The following is a 21,581-nucleotide window of genomic DNA, read 5'->3' as shown; positions in this document are numbered from 1 at the left end:
CAGGTATGCCGCACTTAGGCTGCAGGCTTGCCACATTAAAATGCTGACCACAGGAAATGATGCCAAAAGCACAGATTAGAAGCCCCAAGATTGCAGTTAATTATCAGGATCATCAGAGTCACATTTTGGATCAAAAAGTCAGCTAAGGAGACCAAATCGCGAGAAATCTCCAGGAGCTTGCGCAATGTGCGACCAATCGTCATGCCAGTCAAGCCCTGCCCCCATTTCTGCCTGTTCCACTGTAAATTTGGTGGTGCTCTGAAAAGGCAATTTCTGAGAAACATATTTACCATAAAGAAAACTGTCACTTTTTTTTTGATCACTTCATTAAATACGATCAAAATAATTATGGAATTAAACTTTCACTTTTCAGAACACAGATAAATATACTCCAATATGTCATAATAGTTTAAGAACCACCAACCTAGTCGGACTCCACTTACGTTCTTATGCACAGGGTAAATCTGTTGAGAAAATAATCCACATATTTTAAAAGACACACAGTTATTCAATAAAATAAACTGCAACTTTTCACAAATCCACTAGGGAATAGAATAAGATTGGGCTTCAAAGTGAAAACTAAAATTTTAAATATATATATTATAAATAATAAGAAATGTATAGATAGATAAATATATATATATATATATATATATATATATATATATATATATATATATATATATATAAATATCAGTCAGCTATATTTCCAGTCTGGATATTTATGATTTTTATTTATATTTTTAATTTTTGTGAAAAACTCTGTGACAGTGTTTTTTTTCACACACTATTCCTCTAAATAGGATTATGACCCTTTAGGAGAAAGAAAGATAACATATACAATTATTATAATAAAAAAAAAAAAAAAATGTAAAAGTGACATTATCTGGTCATGTAGCATGGCTGTGTAATAGTCAGTGTGTGCCCCCCCCCCCCCCCCTCATGCTGTGTGTGCAGTGTGTGCGCGCTGGGAGCAGGCAGCGCCGCGGACAGCCCTAGCTCAGCTATATTGCGGGGTCCTTGCCGCCTGGCCGCTTTGGCTGCAGAGAGGAGAGAGCAGCAATGGCGGATTACGACACATACGACGATCGGGCCTACAGCAGCTTCGGGGGCGGCAGAGGGTGAGGATGACCGGGGTGCACGAATATGGAGATACCGGGGCTCCGTGCGGGGGTGGGGGAGGGCAAAACAAGCATGTAGCCTTCACATGTATCATGTACACCGTGCACACAGTGCACACACACACACCCCATATCACACACACTGATACACACTGACTCCATCACACACACACACACTGCCTGCGTGCTGGGCACACGGTGCGAGCTCCACACTGTGTGTATTGTATTCCCGCATTGTTGCTGTGATCCCAATTATTATTATTATTATGATGGGTGGTGGGCGATTGTATCGATCAGTCACGTGGGGCGATACCCCCAGCAGATTATCAATCCCTGATCGATATGAGCGTGTGTCCCCCTACCTACATGGGAGCCCATACGAGCAGTGTTTGTGTTGGATCGTGGCTAGACTGGATTTGCCATTATGAATGGCGAGTCGACTTGGCTACCACGTGAGATAAGAGCCGGGTAACACTGATTGGCTAGTAGGAAGCCCCTATAGCTAGGCAAGATGGCCAGGCAGAGGATGGTGGCTGCTGGGGGGGGCCCTGATGGCCAGGCAGGGGATGGTAGATGCGGGGGGGGGGGGGGTTGATGGGCAGTCAGGGGATGGTGGATGCTGGGGGGGGGGGAGCCCTGATGGCAAGGCAGGGGATGGTAGATGCTGGGGGGAGAGCCCTGATGGCAAGGCAGGGGATGGTAGATGCTGGGGGGGAGCCCTGATGGCAAGGCAGGGGATGGTAGATGCTGGGGGGGGAGCCCTAATGGCCAGGCAGGGGATGGTAGATGCTGGGGGGGGAGCCCTGATGGCCAGGCAGGGGATGGTAGATGCTGGGGGGGAGCCCTGATGGCCAGGCAGGGGATGGTAGATGCTGGGGGGGGAGCCCTGATGGCCAGGCAGGGGATGGTAGATGCTGGGGGGGAGCCCTGATGGCCAGGCAGGGGATGGTAGATGCTGGGGGGGAGCCCTGATGGCCAGGCAGGGGATGGTAGATGCTGAGGGGGAGCCCTGATGGCAAGGCAGGGGATGGTAGATGCTGGGGGGGGAGCCCTGATGGCCAGGCAGGGGATGGTAGATGCTGGGGGGGGAGCCCTGATGGCCAGGCAGGGGATGGTAGATGCTGGGGGGGGGAGCCCTGATGGCCAGGCAGGGGATGGTAGATGCTGGGGGGGGGAGCCCTGATGGCCAGGCAGGGGATGGTAGATGCTGGGGGGGAGCCCTGATGGCCAGGCAGGGGATGGTAGATGCTGGGGGGGAGCCCTGATGGCCAGGCAGGGGATGGTAGATGCTGAGGGGGAGCCCTGATGGCAAGGCAGGGGATTGTAGATGCTGGGGGGGAGCCCTGATGGCCAAAATGGAGAGACCTTTCTCTTTCTTAGGATGATGGGCAGCACACACTGCTTGAGTCTCATGTTTTGCCCTCTGTGGAGCACTTCTTTCACTAGTTTACACCAAATGCACTTCATATTGTACAGCACTATATAAATCATAAAATAAGAATATTAAACACAATGTCTCATTGAATGGCTGACTGTAACTTCCTGCCTGTAGGGGGCTTTATTGCACTGCACATGTACTTTGGTCTTCCAGGGAATACTGATTCAGGTCACACCTGGTGGTGGTAGTATTTATTTACTTATTTGAATTGTGAATTCTTGATATTATCGGACTATAAGAATGAACAATGGATTCGGAAATGCACACACTAATAGCCATTAATTTACCATGTACTTCAAGCTTAAATTGACGTTGCCACTTTTGAATCTTTACGTGGGTTGGAAATCTGAAAAGTAATATCCATGATTGCTCATATTTGGTATAACATTGTGGAATAATTGTTCTTCATGGTTGTATCTGAGGTAGACTTTTTCTAAGGTTTACCTATAGATGGGAAGGCGACAAAAGTATTCTTTATAAAAAAAGATAACAGCTCTTGTATATTACTAAAGAATTTCATTGAAATTTCAGATAATTTGAAATATCAAACACAGGAACCATATTGCATTTATATACGTGTCTCTTTTTGGTAAAACATGTCTGGAACTAAAGTTCACTTGTACTTGCCACTATCTTACAATATTTCATCTAATGGTGATATTGAATGGAAGAAGTTTGTTTCAAAGTAATTTACAATTCATACCTTTGGCATGTGCAGTAACATTTATGGGGCACACGATATGTCATGGCTCCTATGCTAGGAGCTAATGGTAAGTACGTGAAAGAGCAGGGGTGGAATGATTTAGCTAAGTATCTCTATTCATACTATGCTTAAACACAAAGACCTCAAAAGTGCCAAAACTTTTATAGATGTTTGAAACATGGAATATATCACGCAAACCAGCAGTTGTATAAATGGTGATTTTCAGAGAAACAAAAATGAAAGTAAAGTAAATCTCCATAACCTGTGCTTGTTTACTTAGCAAAGCTATTGACTGTTATTAGCGCTTATATGGTATCCATTGTCATACAGTTTAGCTGTTTGACACATCTAGTTTAACGATTTCCTTAATTATTTAGAGCTACAATAGTCTGAGCCTGCTTCTGATGCTCAGCACTATTGAAGTGTGATTTCTGATTTGAATATTTTGAGATGTTTGTAGTTTTACTGTAGTTTTTTTTCCATTTGTCCTTTATTAGAATGGGAAATTTGAGTGTACCATCACTGTTTTTGGTTTGTTTTATCTTAAGGATAACCTCCAGTTTTAATCATAATACGCTAAAGGATCACTATAGGATCATCAACACAAACATGTATTCCTGACACTATAGTGTTAAAACCACCATCTAGCCCCCCTGGGCCCCTCATGCCTCCATAAATATAGTTAAAATCTTACTGTATTTAAGCTTGAAGCTGTAGATCTGCATGCTGTTAGACTCAGAAAAAACAAGCCGTCTGCTGACATCATCAGAAGTGGTAGCCTGAGCCAATCACAATGCTTCCCCATAGGATTGGCTGAGACTGACAAAGAGGCAGATCAGGGGCAGTGCCAGCACAATTCAAACACAGCCCTGGCCAATCAGCATCTCCTCATAGAGAAGAATTGAATCAATGAATCTCTATGAGGAAAGTTCAGTGTCTGCATGCAGAGGGAGGACACACTGAATATTTGGATGCATTTTAAGCAGCCATGACCCAGGAAGGATCTCTAACAGCCATCTGAGGAGTGGCCAGTGAAGTTATCACTAGGCTGTAATGTAAACACTGCATTTTCTCTGAAAAGACCGTGTTTACAGCAAAAAGCCTCAAGGGAATGATTCTACTCGCCAGAACAAATTCAATAAACTGTAGTTGTTCTGGTGACTATAGTGTCCCTTTAATCATTTTTTACTAATGTAATAATTTGGTAATACATTGCAATGCAAAAAATATAAATATAGAATAAAAGGGATACTCCAGGAACCCAGACCACTTCTGCCCATTGGAGTGGTCGAATATATTTAAAATAAAAATGCCATTATGTTAACCCCTTCGTGACCAGACCGGTTTTCAATTTTCTTACCGTTGAAGACCAGGTCTGGTTTTAAATTTCTGCAGTGTTTGTATTTTGCTGTAATTTTCCTCTTACTCATTTACTGTACCCACACATATTATGTACTGTTTTTCTCGCCATTAAATGGCCTTTCTAAAGATACCATTATTTTCATCATATCCTATAATTTACTGTAAAAAATTATAAAATATGATGAAAAATTGTGTAAAAAATAAACACACTTTTTCTTTGCTTTACTTTGACCCCCAAAATCTGTTGTGCATCTACAACCGCCAAAAAACAATGTGCTAAATAGTTTCTAAATTTTGTCCTGAGTTTAGAAATACCAAATGTTAACATGTTCTTAGCATTTTTTGGAAAGTTATAGGGCTATAAGTACAAGTAGAATATTGCCTTTTCTAAATATATATTTTTAAAAATGTATCAATAGAGACATTGTAACACTGTTATCTGTCATAAATCTCTGAATCACACCTCACATGTATTTTTTTTTAAAAGTAGACAACCCAGGTTATTCAATATGAGTCCAGTTTTTTTTTTTTTTTTTTTAGTAGCAACTTAAAGGGACTCTCCAGTGCCAGGAAAACAATCTCCCTCCCACAACCCATCCCTGGTTGCTGAAGGGGTGAAAACCCCTTCAGTCACTTACCATAGGCAGCGACATGTCCCACATAGCTGCTTCCTTCCCTTCATCACGTCAGCCGGCGGGGGAGACTGATCACGCGCGCGCATTAGACCTCTCTATAGGAAAGCATTGAAAATGCTTTCCTTTGGGGATTTTAGCGATGCTGTGCTATGATCCTGGAAGTGCCCTCTAGTGGTTGTCTAGTACAATAATTACACTTGCAGGGTTAAGGGTAGTGGGAGTTGGCATCCAGACCACTCCAATGGGCAGAAGTGGTCTATGTGCCTGGAGTGTCCCTTTAAGTCACAAACACTGGCTAAAGTTAGCATTTATTTTTGTTTGTGTGTTAAAAATGCAAAAAACAATTACAAACGCAAACTTTGGCTACTAAAAAAGACTGAACATACCCCTTTTGCAATACCTTGGGTTGTTTTCTTTTGCAAATGGTATGCCGTCATACGCTCTCAAAGGCAACATAACCAATCTGGTAAATTTCAATGCGAAAAAATGGAATATCAAGTCTTATATTAGACCCTGTAACTTTCAAAAACACTATAAAACCTGTGTATGGGTGGTACTGTTATACTCAGGAGACTTCGCTGAACACAAATATTAGTGTTTCAAAACAGTAAAACGTATCACAACAATATCATCAGTAAAGGTGCCGTTTGTGTGTAAAAAATGCAAAAAACTTCTCTTTCACTGACAATAATGTCACTGTGATGTGTTTTACTGGTTTGAAACACTAATATTTGTGTTCAGCGAAGTCTCCCCAGTAAAATAGTACCCCTCATGTACAGGTTTTAGGGTGTCTTGGAAAGACACACATGGTTAAATATAGTTCTAGCAAATTAAACTTTTGGCCTGGGTTGTCAGGCAGGTCCTGCAAATTGCAATCATCATTACTTAATTATGTAAAAATGTTACCTAAATATGCACGTAGAATTTAAATATTTACACATATTTATATTTGAAGTCTACGTGTATATTTATGAAATTATTCATGCGATCACATGGCCCGGGGAGGGGGGGCGGGGCTAATTTGCTGAAGGGGGACTCTCTGGGCTGTCAGAAAGTCCTCCCAGAACGAGAGGAACATGAAACGGCGGCGTACTAGGTACGTCTGAGGTCCTTAAAGGGAAACTCCAGTGCCAGGAAAACGATCCATTTTCCTGGCACTGGAGGGTCCCTCTCCCTCCCACCCCCAATCCCCAGTTGCTGAAGGGGTGAAAACCCCTTCAGTGACTTACCAGAGGCAACGACATGTCTCACGTCGCTGCTTCCTCCTCCCCCGCCGCTCCTCCTTCTACTTACGTCGGCCGGTGGGCGAGACTGATCCCGCCCGCCGGCCGAGGAGACCTAATGCGCATGCACATTAGTGCACCCCATAGGAAAGCATTGAAAATTAATTTCAATGTTTCCCTATGGGGAATAGAGCGACGCTGGAGGTCCTCGCACAGCGTGAGGACGTCCAGCGACGCTCTAGCACAGAAAACCTGTGCTAAAGAGCAGGAAATTCCCTCTAGTGGCTGTCTAATAGACAGCCACTAGGGGAGGACTTAACCCTGCAAGGTAATTATTGCAGTTTAAAAAAAACTGCAATAATTACACTTGCAGGGTTAAGGGTAGTGGGAGTTGGCACCCAGACCACTCCAATGAGCAGAAGTGGTCTGGGTGCCTGGAGTGTCCCTTTAAGGATCGTTTTTGTCGGACGTACCTAGTTCGTCTGCGGACGGGAAGGGGTTAAAGGGGCACTATAGGGTCAGGAACACAAACATGTGTTTCTGACCCTATAATGCAAAACCCACCATTTAGGTGGCTTGCCTCCCCCTCAGCCCCATTTAAAAGAAATTAAAGGATCACTATAGTGTCAGGAAAACAAACTTGTTTTCCTGACACAGTTATCCTTGGGGGACCCTCACCCTCAGGGTCTCCCTCCCGCTGGGCTGAAGGGGTTATATAACCCCATCAGCAGCTTACCTTAATCAAGGTGACCTCTCCTCCCCCGCCGACGACAGCTCCCAATGCTTACCTATGGGCTTTCTGCACGTTGGATGTGAATTTTGCATTTGCGGATTAAGCCTGCTAAGTTTTGACCGGTCAGCCATGAGTTCCACAGAAAACAAGGCAATGACTGGTCATCTTTTGGGGGTTCTCACACGAACACCGATAAAAGTTCCCCCTGGCTGTTAGGGAGCGAATGCTCCCCCTGTTCGGTAGTTCATGCTTCCCAAACGTCGTCCTTCTAACTGTTTGTAAAGTTGGATGGGCAGCGGTAGAAGTTCCTAGGATGTTTGTGGGGTTGCCATGCCGTCGACGACCATGTAGCGCTACCTGCGTTCGGGATACAAAATGGGCGCCAATTCTTATTTGGTTATACGAATGGCGTCCACACAGGGAAAGCACTTGAATTAATTGCAGAGTTGGTTCGGTAAACGAACGGGGGGGGGGTGTACGGACAGCCGAACAACTAGGAATAAAAGTGTACTTAGGGCATCCATTCCATAACATTTCTCAACACATACAATTAATCATTAGACTTAGAGATGCTGAAAAATAGAAGAAAGGTCCAGGCTCTCCAGGATACAAAAAGGCAAATTTATTTGAACCCACTGCCACTCACAACGTTTCGACCTACAGTCTGTCAAGCTACCAAATGCATACACAAGTTCTTTATCAAGTATTTGGTGCCTGGTTGCACCCGGATACATATTACTTGGGATTGAGTGCAGTTCCACATCCCTGTTATGGTTATACTAGAATTAGAGATGCTGACTGGATTTTTAATTTGATGCATTAAACCAAAAAAAGTAACCGTGATGCCCAAAAGGTACATTTTAAGGTGAATATAAGCTGAAATCTAAAATTAGCAGGTTGGCTTTATATTAACTTTTTCCTTTTAGTGTATATCAAGGGAGGGCCATTGACTGTTGATAAGCAAATTGATATTTGTAAACATTAAAGAACCACCAAAGTCATCCAGACCACTTCATCTCAATTAAGTGGCCCGAGTGCAGTGGTCCTGTCCTTTTAATCCTGCAATGTGTAAACGATTGCATATTCAACACACCTTAGTGCCTGTTTTCTAGGGTCACTTCTGGCATGTATTAGAGTGCAGCTCCTGTGTCTATCTTGTGAGCGTAGGAGGCAGTCAGATTGGGCAGTAGACTTCTTGCCTTCTAGCCTGTTGCTTCCTTCTGTATCACATGACAAGTATTGGAGGCAAACACACTGGGGAGGGTTCTAATGTTAGTCCGTGTGTACATTGTGTGGGAGCTGATAATGATGTAGATCTAATATTGACCAAGTTTTGGAGCTCCTTGTACATTCCCTTGGTTTAAACCTGCATTACATAGGTAGTGTGGAGCACCATGTTTATTTACAGGATCTGAGAAAATGAAATGGTGAGTACTAGAAAGACAAATATGTGGACAGTTGATGTAATTGCCCATTTGCAAGCATTGATTGCTAAATGTCATTCCTGACCAAGAGTGAAAAATGCTTTTGCGCGGTAAAAATCTTTAGGGAATAATCCACCCAGCCAAGATGCATGCTGGCCTGAAAATCATGTTCCAGCCTTTTCTGCCTAGTGGAAAACGTCACTGTATGGAGCAAATGTAGGTCACTGCTCAACCTGAGAGCTCTAGTCATAAATCTGTGCTGCCAGTGGTTTCTGAATACTGTCACAGCTACTTAGACTTACACAGTAAGGAAATTTGTTAAAGCATCAGGCCTTCAGAGAAAGGTGAGTGTTCCCAACTACCCAGGAATAAGTAGTGTCTCAAATTGTATTAGTCTTGCATTCAAAAATGGTTATAGTGTGTGAATATCAGACTTTCATTTAAAAATATTGAATATATCACTTCTTAAAGAGTAAGTGGTTTCCCAAATGTGTAAAATCAGGATTCTTAAACTGACACTCAAGGGTGCAATTGATATCCCCTTATTTTATTTTTTCAATTTCATCTTTATTAAATTAAAAATAAAAAAGTCATACATATCTCAAATGTGAGCATATAAAATGTTCGGATATATTTAAACAAACAGGCGATTAGCAAATATCAGTAGATGATAAAAATTATGCTTTTATAAAACCTAAACAGTGAACGGATATATCCGAAAAAAACATAACAAAAATAAAATTTAAACAGATTTTGGACATATCCAGGACAAAAATAAATAAGTAAAGAGATAGGTAGTAATAGTTTAGTATTATAGTGTGTGGGCTTTGTAGATGGGGGGGGAGTACTGGCGGAGGCGGGAGGGGGGGCGGGGGAGACACCACTAAAAGAAAAGGGAGAGAAATATGTAGGGGGTGGGAGGGAAGAGTTCCTAACGCACATATTTACACACAACACCCTGTATCCACCCCACACACACACACACACACACACTCACTGAATTCACTACCCACACTGCATCCACTACACATACAAGCACACTGCATTTACTAATCAAATATTCTCACCGCATCCACTACACCCACATATAAATATTCTTGAAAACATTAAAAAATAAAAAAAAACTGACTGGCATTTGTATTTTGTGCATTTACAACTTAATAATAAAAAAAGATTTGCAAAAAAAAATACTGTAAATCTACAGAATATCGGTAAACTATTGGCCATCGGCCTGAAAGTTCAGATTATCGGTATCGGCTCTAAAAAAATCAATGTCTGTCGATCCCTAGTTTCCACAATGTTATTTAAAAAAAAAAAAACATTAATTCATCTAGTTGCCTTGACCTGCTAGATCACCTTGGTGTCGATATGAATTTTTGTTTGTAAATGGAAATCTATCAAGCTCATGGCACCATATCTATTACAATCGATTATAGTGGTTCTGCTCTTTAGAATGCTTGTATAAGTTGGGGGGGGAAAAGATTTGAGAATGAATTTTTTTTTTTTCTTCATCCTTAGGTCGCGAAGGGATGCGGGCCCAGGTCCTCGGAAACAGAAAGAGCTGCCTACAGACCCACCATTCACTGCATATGTGGGGAATCTTCCATTCAATACCGTTCAAGGAGACATAGACACCATCTTTAAAGAATTGAATATGAGGAGTGTGCGGCTAGTGCGAGATAAGGAGACAGATAAATTTAAAGGTAAGAATATTTGTTGATCATAATGCTCAAAACATAGTTCTGTCATGATTATTAAAGGCAGTTAATGTTCCATTTAAATATCTGTAGCGGGGCAGATAAACTATTCATTAGGTAAGAGATTGTCTTTAGCACAATATATGGTTTTGAACTATTTTTCCCACAATAGGAAATTAATTGGAAACATCTGTACGTCAGTGAGAGTGTGTAAGTGACACGGTGTATGTCATTGAGAGTGTTCATGTTAGTGAAAGTGTATAAGTGACACTGGGTATGTCTGTGTGTTGGTGAGTGTAAGCGACACTGTACGTTAGTGTGTAAATGCCCCTTGTGTGTACATCAGTGAATGTGTGTAACAGTGTGTATTCTGTGAGTGTGTGCATGTGTGACCATGTAAAGAGATGCTTATAAAATTATAGTATTATATATTATAAATGTAAGATTAATATACATTAAACCGGAAAGTTGTTTTACTTCACTGTAACAAAAATTAAATTCCACCATTATAATAAATTGGATACCACCAAATACATTGATATGTATTGGGCAGTATGTGTCTATTGATGTAGAACACCACAGAAATTGCTGGCACTATATAAATAATATGCATTAGGCATTACATGTGTATTGATGTATGCATTAGACAGTATGAATGTATGTATTAGGCGGAGTTTGAGTGGATTTATGTTTTGAGCTGTGTGCATATGGTTGATTGTATGTAATAAGCAGTATGTGTGGATGTATGTATTAGGAGGTATGTGTGGATGGATGTATTAGGCAGTGTGTGTGTGTGTGGATGGATGGATGTATTAGGCAGTGTGTGTGTGTGTGTGTGTGTGTGTGTGGATGGATGGATGTATTAGGCAGTGTGTGTGTGTGTGTGTGTGTGTGTGTGTGTGTGTGTGTGTGTGGATGGATGTATTAGGGTGTGTGTGTGTGTGTGTGTGTGTGTGTGTGTGTGTGTGTGTGTGGATGGATGTATTAGTGTGTGTGTGTGTGTGTGTGTGTGTGTGTGTATGGATGGATGTATTAGGCAGTGTGTGTGTGTGTGTGTGGATGGATGTATTAGGGTGTGTGTGTGTGTGTGTGTGTGTGTGTGTGTGTGTGTGTGTGTGTGTGGATGGATGGATGGATGGATGTATTAGGCTGTGTGTGTGTGTGTGTGTGTGTGTGTGTGTGTGTGTGAATGGATGGATGTATTAGGCAGTGTGTGTGTGTGTGTGTGGATGGATGGATGGATGTATTAGGCAGTGTGTGTGTGGGGATGGATGTATTAGGCAGTGTGTGTGTGTGGATGGATGGATGTATTAGGCTGTGTGTGTGTGTGTGTGGATGGATGTATTAGGGTGTGTGTGTGTGTGTGTGTGGATGGATGGATGGATGGATGTATTAGGCTGTGTGTGTGTGTGTGTGTGTGTGTGTGTGTGTGTGTGTGTGTGTGTGTGAATGGATGGATGTATTAGGCAGTGTGTGTGTGTGTGTGTGGATGGATGGATGTATTAGGCAGTATGTGTGGATGGATGGATGTATTAGGCAGTATGTGTGGATGGATGGATGTATTAGGCAGTATGTGTGGATGGATGGATGTATTAGGCAGTATGTGTGGGTGGATGGATGTATTAGGCAGTATGTGTGGGTGGATGGATGTATTAGGCAGTATGTGTGGGTGGATGGATGTATGTATTAGGCAGTATGTATGGATGGATGTATTAGGCAGTATGTGTGGGTGGATGGATGGATGTATTAGGCAGTATGTGTGGGTGGATGGATGGATGGATGTATTAGTGTGTGTGTGTGTGTGTGGATGGATGTATTAGTGTGTGTGTGTGTGGATGGATGTATTAGTGTGTGTGTGTGTGGATGGATGTATTAGTGTGTGTGTGTGTGGATGGATGTATTAGTGTGTGGGTGGGTGGATGGATGTATTAGTGTGTGTGTGTGTGGGTGGATGGATGTATTAGTGTGTGTGTGTGTGGGTGGATGGATGTATTAGTGTGTGTGTGTGTGTGGGTGGATGGATGTATTAGTGTGTGTGTGTGTGTGTGGGTGGGTGGATGGATGTATTAGTGTGTGTGTGTGTGTGGGTGGGTGGATGGATGTATTAGTGTGTGGGTGGGTGGATGGATGTATTAGTGTGTGGGTGGGTGGATGGATGTATTAGTGTGTGGGTGGGTGGATGGATGTATTAGTGTGTGTGTGGGTGGATGGATGGATGTATTAGTGTGTGTGTGGGTGGATGGATGGATGTATTAGTGTGTGTGTGGGTGGATGGATGTATTAGTGTGTGTGTGTGGGTGGATGGATGGATGTATTAGTGTGGGTGTGTGGGTGTGTGGATGGATGTATTAGTGTGTGTGTGTGGGTGGATGGATGGATGGATGTATTAGTGTGGGTGTGTGTGTGGATGGATGGATGTATTAGTGTGTGTGTGTGTGTGTGTGTGTGTGTGTGTGGGTGGATGGATATATTAGTGTGTGTGTGGGTGGATGGATGTATTAGTGTGTGTGTATGGATGTATTAGTGTATGGATGTATTAGTGTGTGTGTATGGATGTATTAGTGTGTGTGTATGGATGTATTAGTGTGTGTGTGTGTGTATGGATGTATTAGTGTGTGTGTGTGTGTGTGTGGATGGATGTATTAGTGTGTGTGTGTGTGTGTGTGTGTGTGTGTGTGGATGGATGTATTAGTGTGTGGGTGTGTGTGTGGGTGGATGGATGTATTGGTGTGTGTGGGTGTGTGGATGGATGTATTGGTGTGTGTGGGTGTGTGGATGGATGTATTGGTGTGTGTGGGTGGATGGATGTATTAGTGTGTGGGTGGGTGTGGGTGGATGGATGTATTAGTGTGTGGATGGATGTATTAGTGTGTGTGTGGGTGGATGGATGTATTAGTGTGTGTGTGGGTGGATGGATGGATGTATTAGTGTGTGTGTGGATGGATGTATTAGTGTGTGTGTGGATGGATGTATTAGTGTGTGTGGGTGGATGGATGTATTAGTGTGTGTGGGTGGATGGATGTATTAGTGTGTGTGGGTGGATGGATGGATGGATGTATTGGGCAGTGTGTGTGTGTGTGTGTGGGTGGATGTATTGGGCAGTATGTATGTGTGGGTGGGTGGATGCATACACTGGATGAGTAAGTTTATAGTGGGCATTGTGTCTTTCTTTCCCTAAATGTCTGCTCACTGTATCTTTCTCTTCTTAGTCTCTGTTTCCTAAATATCTCAACAGTCTCTCTATCCTTTAATCCTTAATGTCTACCCAGTATGTTTTCTTCCCTAAATGTATCTTTACTACAATTCAGAATTTCGTGAATAAACCTGTGAGTGAATGTAGTTGGAGCCTTAATGTGGGGGCGGCAAAAGGGATTGTTGCCTAAGGCGGCAAGAATCCTTGCACCGGCCTTGTTCACGAGTGAAATCACGTGGGGCTTCCAAACTATATACCCTAGATCAGAACTTCCCACACTTTTTGGGACCGACACCCACTTTGGAAAACTGTAATTTTTCAAGACCCACTTTTAATGCATATTTTAAAAATGAACACTATGGCAATCCGCTTTAGAGGCACACAATTGGCACATCATAGCAATCCTCTTTAGAGACATACAATTGCCACACCATAGCGATCAGTTTTAGAAACATAAAATTGGCAACGAGGACAACCAGCTTTAAATACATAAACCTGGCACACCATGGCCAACAGTCTAAGCTGCATAAAATTGGCACACTATGGCAAAAACAGTCTTAGGTACATAACGTTGGCACATGGCAGCTTTAGAGGCATACAATTTGCACACCACGGCAATCCATTTTAGATGCATAAAATTGGCATATCATGGGAGTTTTAGAGGCATCATTTGGCATATCCATGGGAGTTTTAGAGGCATCATTTGGCATATCCATGGGAGTTTTAGAGGCATCATTTGGCATATCCATGGGAGTTTTAGAGGCATCATTTGGCATATCCATGGGAGTTTTAGAGGCAGCATTTGGCATATCCATGGGAGTTTTAGAGGCAGCATTTGGCATATCCATGGGAGTTTTAGAGGCAGCATTTGGCATATCCATGGGAGTTTTAGAGGCAGCATTTGGCATATCCATGGGAGTTTTAGAGGCAGCATTTGGCATATCCATGGGAGTTTTAGAGGCAGCATTTGGCATATCCATGGGAGTTTTAGAGGCAGCATTTGGCATATCCATGGGAGTTTTAGAGGCAGCATTTGGCATATCCATGGGAGTTTGAGAGGCAGCATTTGGCATATCCATGGGAGTTTGAGAGGCAGCATTTGGCATATCCATGGGAGTTTGAGAGGCAGCATTTGGCATATCCATGGGAGTTTGAGAGGCAGCATTTGGCATATCCATGGGAGTTTGAGAGGCAGCATTTGGCATATCCATGGGAGTTTGAGAGGCAGCATTTGGCATATCCATGGGAGTTTGAGAGGCAGCATTTGGCATATCCATGGGAGTTTGAGAGGCAGCATTTGGCATATCCATGGGAGTTTGAGAGGCAGCATTTGGCATATCCATGGGAGTTTGAGAGGCAGCATTTGGCATATCCATGGGAGTTTGAGAGGCAGCATTTGGCATATCCATGGGAGTTTGAGAGGCAGCATTTGGCATATCCATGGGCGTTTGAGAGGCAGCATTTGGCATATCCATGGGCGTTTTAGAGGAAGAAACTTTCACACCATGGCAATCTGTTTTTGATTGAGGCATACAACTGCTTACTCAGAATCAGAAGTGCTGTGTCCCACTCTTTCATCCAGGCACCTCAAGTGGAACTAATGTAGAGAGGGCCCTGGTGCAAGTATGTTTTCTGAGCCCCCCTCTAGTGCAAGTGTGGCCAAAAGGTAAATCTCAATCTGTCTTAGAACTTCAACAATGTTATGCAAGCTGGGGATCTACCAATTGCGCATCATTGTAGGGTTATATTTGTGAGCAGTGTTTGAGCGTTTGAATGTAAGCATGTTTTTTTTATAAAGTATATGTTTGCATGTATGGGTGTATTTGAATGTACTGTTGCCATTGGAATGTAGCGGTGTACTTGTGTGTAATGTTTGCATCTGAATGCAGGGGTGTTTGTATATGTAGTGTAGGACTTTAAATGCAGGTGTGCTTTTTGTGTGTAGTGTTGGTGTTTTGAATGAAGGGGTATATATAATTTTAGTGTTTTAATACAGGGGAGTGTTTGTATGTAATGTTTGTGTTTGATTGCAGTGCGTGTGTAGTGAATGCAGTGTGTGTATATTGTGTATATAAAATATACATCTACACGATGTCTGTTTGAATGTAAGCATGGTTTTTGTATAGAGTATGTGTGTGAATGTTGGAGTTTGAATGCAGATGTGCATTTGTGTGTGATAGTGGCTGTCTACCTTTGGTCCGATATCTGACGCTGGATGTCCTCACACTCTGCATGAGCGCACCCAGCATCAGATTCTCCCCCCACCCCCATACGAAAGCATTTATTCGGAGTGGATAGAGCCGCGACACAGCGCTTAGGATCAGGTAAGTAAATAAAGGGTTGTTAACCCTTTTATTTACCCGGCTTGGTGGGGTGGGAGTGCGGGAGAGAGGCAGGGGAGTGATAGTGCCAGGAATACAGCTTTGCATTCCTGGCATTATAGGATCCCATTAAATAAGCCTGTTGTGTCTCTTTATAAACTGTATGTCTTGGATCCAGAATTGTATTGACAAATAGTACAATATAACTCAACCTTCCCACTCACGGTTTTGTATGCAAATATTGTACTGTTTAAAATTAGTTAAATTTTCATCTCTAACCACATGTTTGCATGTGCATCCAGTAGCAACTACACAGATTTAGCTGCTGTGCAACAAATCATACATTGATAAAGTGTACAGTACATTAACATAATGTTTTTCTCTTTAGGGTTTTGTTATGTGGAGTTTGATGACTTGGAGTCTCTTAAAGAAGCTTTGACTTATGATGGTGCAGTAAGTTCTTCTTCACATCATTTTGAGAAAAATTATTGAACTTGCAGCTTTTGCTTACTCTGCCCGGTTTTCCTCCCTCCATTAGCTTTTAGGTGAACGATCACTCAGAGTCGATATTGCCGAAGGAAGAAAGCAAGATAAGGGTGGCTTTGGTTTCAGAAAAGGCGGGACTGAAGACAGAGGTTAGTATTTATTCACACATCAGAATATTCTAAGCATGTAGAATTTTAATTGTTAGACTCCATTGAATGATTAATTGGCAATATATCGCGTCAATCTTGTTTCTGTGGAGTGTCTTATAATACTACAGATCTACATACATGGGATGTGAAAATCTCACAGAACATGATATGGCAAGCTTTCCATTTGGAATTGGTTTTATATCTAACGTATTAAGCCATTCATTTCCCTGTGTAATGGAGGGGATAATGTATAAATGTTTCATGCATTGCATTGGAAAGGTTCCCTCACCCCAACACCACCTTGTTAGAATAACCAGTTTTTAAGTCATGAAATCTAGCTTCTGCTTTTTTATTCTTTATTTGGTGTACTTCAAGGGATAGCTGTTGTATGACCAGATGTTTGACTTTCTTTTTTTTTTTTATTAATATACAGAGGGTTATAGTTTTTGTTCTCCTATAATTTTGAAATTATTTCTTTTGTAACATCGTTTTAGGGATACATTGTGTTGCAAGTGTCTTTGGGACTGAAGAACTTCGTTTTGCTCTCCCATTGCAACCTGAAAGGGTTTGCTTTCTTAGCGTTGATTTCATGTTGGTATTGCCTTGTTTTTCAGGAAGCGATAGTTTCGGCGGTAGAGGAGGAAGAGATGACTTCAACTCTGGTAAAGCATGTCTGTTTTTGCTAATGGGTCTATCAATTGTTCATCTCGGTGTTGGGCTCTGCATGTGACTTCTCAAAATAGTTTTTCTATTCAAAATTCAATCTAAGCCAGGCTTTCCCAAACTCTGACCCTCCAGATGTTGCTGAACTACAACTCCTTAGAGCCTTTCAATTAAATAGCCAGAGAATCATGGGAGTTGTAGTTTAGCAACATCTCGAGGGCCGGAGTTTGAGGAAGCCTGATCTAAGCCTTACCAATTTTTCCACATACTTCTTAATTTGGGAAACTTTCCTTTCCACTTTTATTTGACTATTTTAATTCATACTTTGTCCATCAAACGTCAGTGATGCATAAAACACAAATTGGGGTAATGAACAATGACATTTTTTTTTTTTATACAGCTACCATTTTTAATTTTTTTATTTTTTTTGCTTTTAAGGAGTGGTTTTGTGAAACCTCTTGCCATCATTCACGCAGTGGTAAATGGTGGTTGTACTTTTTGAAACCTTAAAACAGAGCAAATGTATCTGGAACCGAAAGACTGAGGAAGGGAATAGAAGTCCAGAGATTTATCTTAAAAATCATGTAACATTTTTACAGCAGAAATATTAGACGTTTTTGCTCTGTGTGGCTCCTGGGAAAAAGATGTTTTTAAAACACTGTTGGCTCTATTATCAACTTATCTTATTACACTTGTTATAGTGTCTTGTTGAGGTTCCTCTGTGTCTTGACCTCCAGTGCTGTATATTTTAAAAGTTTGAAGGCTTGGAAGAGTGGATTCAAGCCCTCTAGATAAGACTCTCTACTGCGACTTCACCAGGTGTCTAGGGATCTGTAATCTTGTAGCTCTGCTCTCACACGTCTTGCAGTGATGCTGGGAGTCGGAATATGATGTTTATCTGGCCCCGGCATCACTGTACAGCATGCTACTAACTAAGCAGAGCAAAATGAGCTTGCAAATGATCAGAGTAGCTCCCCTGGACGAAAGGTAGGGAGGCTGTGTGGACGTTATTTAAAAAAACAAAACACTGCTATATTTTTAAAATAAATTTAAAATAAATAATTTGGGTCTTTTATTTTCCAGGAGCTTTGCAACTACGGTAATTGAAAATGTTCATAAAGAATGCATCTACTTACTTTTATTCTAGAGCAATTAGTCTCCTCGCAGCACTTGGTTGTGAAGTCACAAGACATTGTTCCAATAAAATGCTTTTATTTAAGAACATTGCCGACCCTCGCCACTATTGTGATTCCACAATCCACCAATGAAAATCCTTTCATAGAGAATCATTGAACACAATGATTCACTATGAGAAACCATGATTGTGACACTGCGCAATAGCTTTCCATGAGAAAACATCAGATTGGCTGAGATAATCAAGATTGATGATCTCAGCCTTAAGGCAGAGCCAGGCTTAATGAGCTTCAGTGAGGCCTGTGTGGTGAGGAAGAAAAGGTGAGTAAAATCACCTTTTTACTGAGATTGGAGGGAGCGGTTATTTAAACAGCCACTTCAGGACTATAGTGTCAAGAAATATGTTTGGATTCCTGACGCTACAGTTTACCTTTAACCAATGCGCTATATGCAGAGCTCAAATTTAGTTGTGTGTGTGTGTGTGTGTGTGTGTATATATAGTGAATATAGTATGTGTGTATAGTGAATACACTGTGTGTGTGTGTGTGTATAGTGAATACACTGTGTGTGTATAGTGAATACACTGTGTGTGTATAGTGAATACACTGTGTGTGTATAGTGAATACACTGTGTGTGTATAGTGAATACACTGTGTGTGTATAGTGAATACACTGTGTGTGTATAGTGAATACACTGTGTGTGTATAGTGAATACACTGTGTGTGTGTATAGTGAATACACTGTGTGTGTGTATAGTGAATACACTGTGTGTGTGTATAGTGAATACACTGTGTGTGTGTATAGTGAATACACTGTGTGTGTGTATAGTGAATACACTGTGTGTGTGTATAGTGAATACACTGTGTGTGTGTATAGTGAATACACTGTGTGTGTGTATAGTGAATACACTGTGTGTGTGTATAGTGAATACACTGTGTGTGTGTGTATAGTGAATACACTGTGTGTGTGTGTGTATAGTGAATACACTGTGTGTGTGTGTGTATAGTGAATACACTGTGTGTGTGTGTGTATAGTGAATACACTGTGTGTGTGTGTGTATAGTGAATACACTGTGTGTGTGTGTGTGTGTATAGTGAATACACTGTGTGTGTGTGTGTGTGTGTATAGTGAATACACTGTGTGTGTGTGTGTGTGTGTGTATAGTGAATACACTGTGTGTGTGTGTGTGTGTGTGTATAGTGAATACACTGTGTGTGTGTGTGTATAGTGAATACACTGTGTGTGTGTGTGTGTATAGTGAATACACTGTGTGTGTGTGTGTGTGTATAGTGAATACACTGTGTGTGTGTGTGTATAGTGAATACACTGTGTGTGTGTGTGTGTGTATAGTGAATACACTGTGTGTGTGTGTGTGTGTGTATAGTGAATACACTGTGTGTGTGTGTGTGTATAGTGAATACACTGTGTGTGTGTGTGTGTATAGTGAATACACTGTGTGTGTGTGTGTATAGTGAATACACTGTGTGTGTGTGTGTATAGTGAATACACTGTGTGTGTGTGTGTGTATAGTGAATACACTGTGTGTGTGTGTGTGTATAGTGAATACACTGTGTGTGTGTGTGTGTATAGTGAATACACTGTGTGTGTGTGTGTGTATAGTGAATACACTGTGTGTGTGTGTGTGTATAGTGAATACACTGTGTGTGTGTGTGTGTATAGTGAATACACTGTGTGTGTGTGTGTATAGTGAATACACTGTGTGTGTGTGTATAGTGAATACACTGTGTGTGTGTGTGTGTGTATAGTGAATACACTGTGTGTGTGTGTATAGTGAATACACTGTGTGTGTGTGTGTGTATAGTGAATACACTGTGTGTGTGTGTGTGTATAGTGAATACACTGTGTGTGTGTGTGTGTATAGTGAATACACTGTGTGTGTGTGTGTATAGTGAATACACTGTGTGTGTGTGTGTGTATAGTGAATACACTGTGTGTGTGTGTGTGTATAGTGAATACACTGTGTGTGTGTGTATAGTGAATACACTGTGTGTGTGTGTGTGTATAGTGAATACACTGTGTGTGTGTATAGTGAATACACTGTGTGTGTGTGTGTGTGTATAGTGAATACACTGTGTGTGTGTGTGTGTGTATAGTGAATACACTGTGTGTGTGTGTGTGTGTGTATAGTGAATACACTGTGTGTGTGTGTGTATAGTGAATACACTGTGTGTGTGTGTGTGTATAGTGAATACACTGTGTGTGTGTGTGTGTATAGTGAATACACTGTATGTGTGTGTGTGTATAGTGAATACACTGTGTGTGTGTGTGTGTATAGTGAATACACTGTGTGTGTGTGTGTGTATAGTGAATACACTGTGTGTGTGTGTGTGTATAGTGAATACACTGTGTGTGTGTGTGTGTGTGTGTGTATAGTGAATACACTGTGTGTGTGTGTGTGTGTGTGTATAGTGAATACACTCTGTGTGTGTATAGTGAATACACTCTGTGTGTGTGTGTATAGTGAATACACTCTGTGTGTGTATAGTGAATACACTCTGTGTGTGTATAGTGAATACACTCTGTGTGTGTGTGTGTGTGTGTGTGTATAGTAAATACACTCTGTGTGTGTGTGTATAGTAAATACACTCTGTGTGTGTGTGTGTGTATATAGTGAATACACTGTGTGTGTATATAGTGAATACACTGTGTGTGTATATAGTGAATACACTGTGTGTGTATATAGTGAATACACTGTGTGTGTGTGTATAGTGAATACACTGTGTGTGTGTGTGTATAGTGAATACACTGTGTGTGTGTGTATAGTGAATACACTCTGTGTGTGTGTGTGTATAGTAAATACACTCTGTGTGTGTGTGTGTGTGTGTATAGTAAATACACTCTGTGTGTGTGTGTGTGTGTATAGTAAATACACTCTGTGTGTGTGTGTGTGTATATAGTGAATACACTGTGTGTGTATATAGTGAATACACTGTGTGTATATAGTGAATACACTGTGTGTGTATATAGTGAATACACTGTGTGTGTGTGTAGTGAATACACTGTGTGTGTGTGTAGTGAATACACTGTGTGTGTGTGTAGTGAATACACTGTGTGTGTGTGTAGTGAATACACTGTGTGTGTGTGTAGTGAATACACTGTGTGTGTGTATAGTGAATACACTGTGTGTGTGTGTATAGTGAATACACTGTGTGTGTGTGTATAGTGAATACACTGTGTGTGTGTATAGTGAATACACTGTGTGTGTGTATAGTGAATACACTGTGTGTGTGTATAGTGAATACACTGTGTGTGTGTGTATAGTGAATACACTGTGTGTGT

At 41.6% G+C, this 21,581-nt stretch overlaps 1 protein-coding gene across 5 annotated transcripts in view; it reads left to right on the top strand.

The window, feature by feature from the left end:
* The first annotated feature begins 1,011 nt into the window (after positions 1-1,011).
* EIF4H (eukaryotic translation initiation factor 4H) overlaps positions 1,012-21,581 on the top strand; it is a 40,952-nt gene continuing 20,382 nt past the window's right edge. For 3 of the 5 annotated variants that reach the window (XM_063457426.1, XM_063457425.1, XM_063457424.1), the window contains exons 1-4: positions 1,012-1,121; positions 10,158-10,342; positions 16,239-16,303; positions 16,389-16,485. In XM_063457426.1, coding sequence (XP_063313496.1) covers positions 1,063-1,121; positions 10,158-10,342; positions 16,239-16,303; positions 16,389-16,485 — 406 coding nt within the window. In that variant the 5' untranslated portion in view covers positions 1,012-1,062. Of the gene's footprint in view, positions 1,122-10,157; positions 10,343-16,238; positions 16,304-16,388; positions 16,486-17,099; positions 17,148-21,581 lie in introns of all 5 variants that reach the window. The other 2 variants (XM_063457423.1, XM_063457422.1) reach the window with 1 other exon arrangement.

The sequence above is a fragment of the Pelobates fuscus genome, chromosome 1 (assembly GCF_036172605.1).
Source record: "Pelobates fuscus isolate aPelFus1 chromosome 1, aPelFus1.pri, whole genome shotgun sequence".
Lineage (NCBI taxonomy): Eukaryota > Metazoa > Chordata > Amphibia > Anura > Pelobatidae > Pelobates > Pelobates fuscus.
Note: the sequence above shows the minus strand (reverse complement) of the source record. Positions and strands in the feature narration are given on the sequence as shown.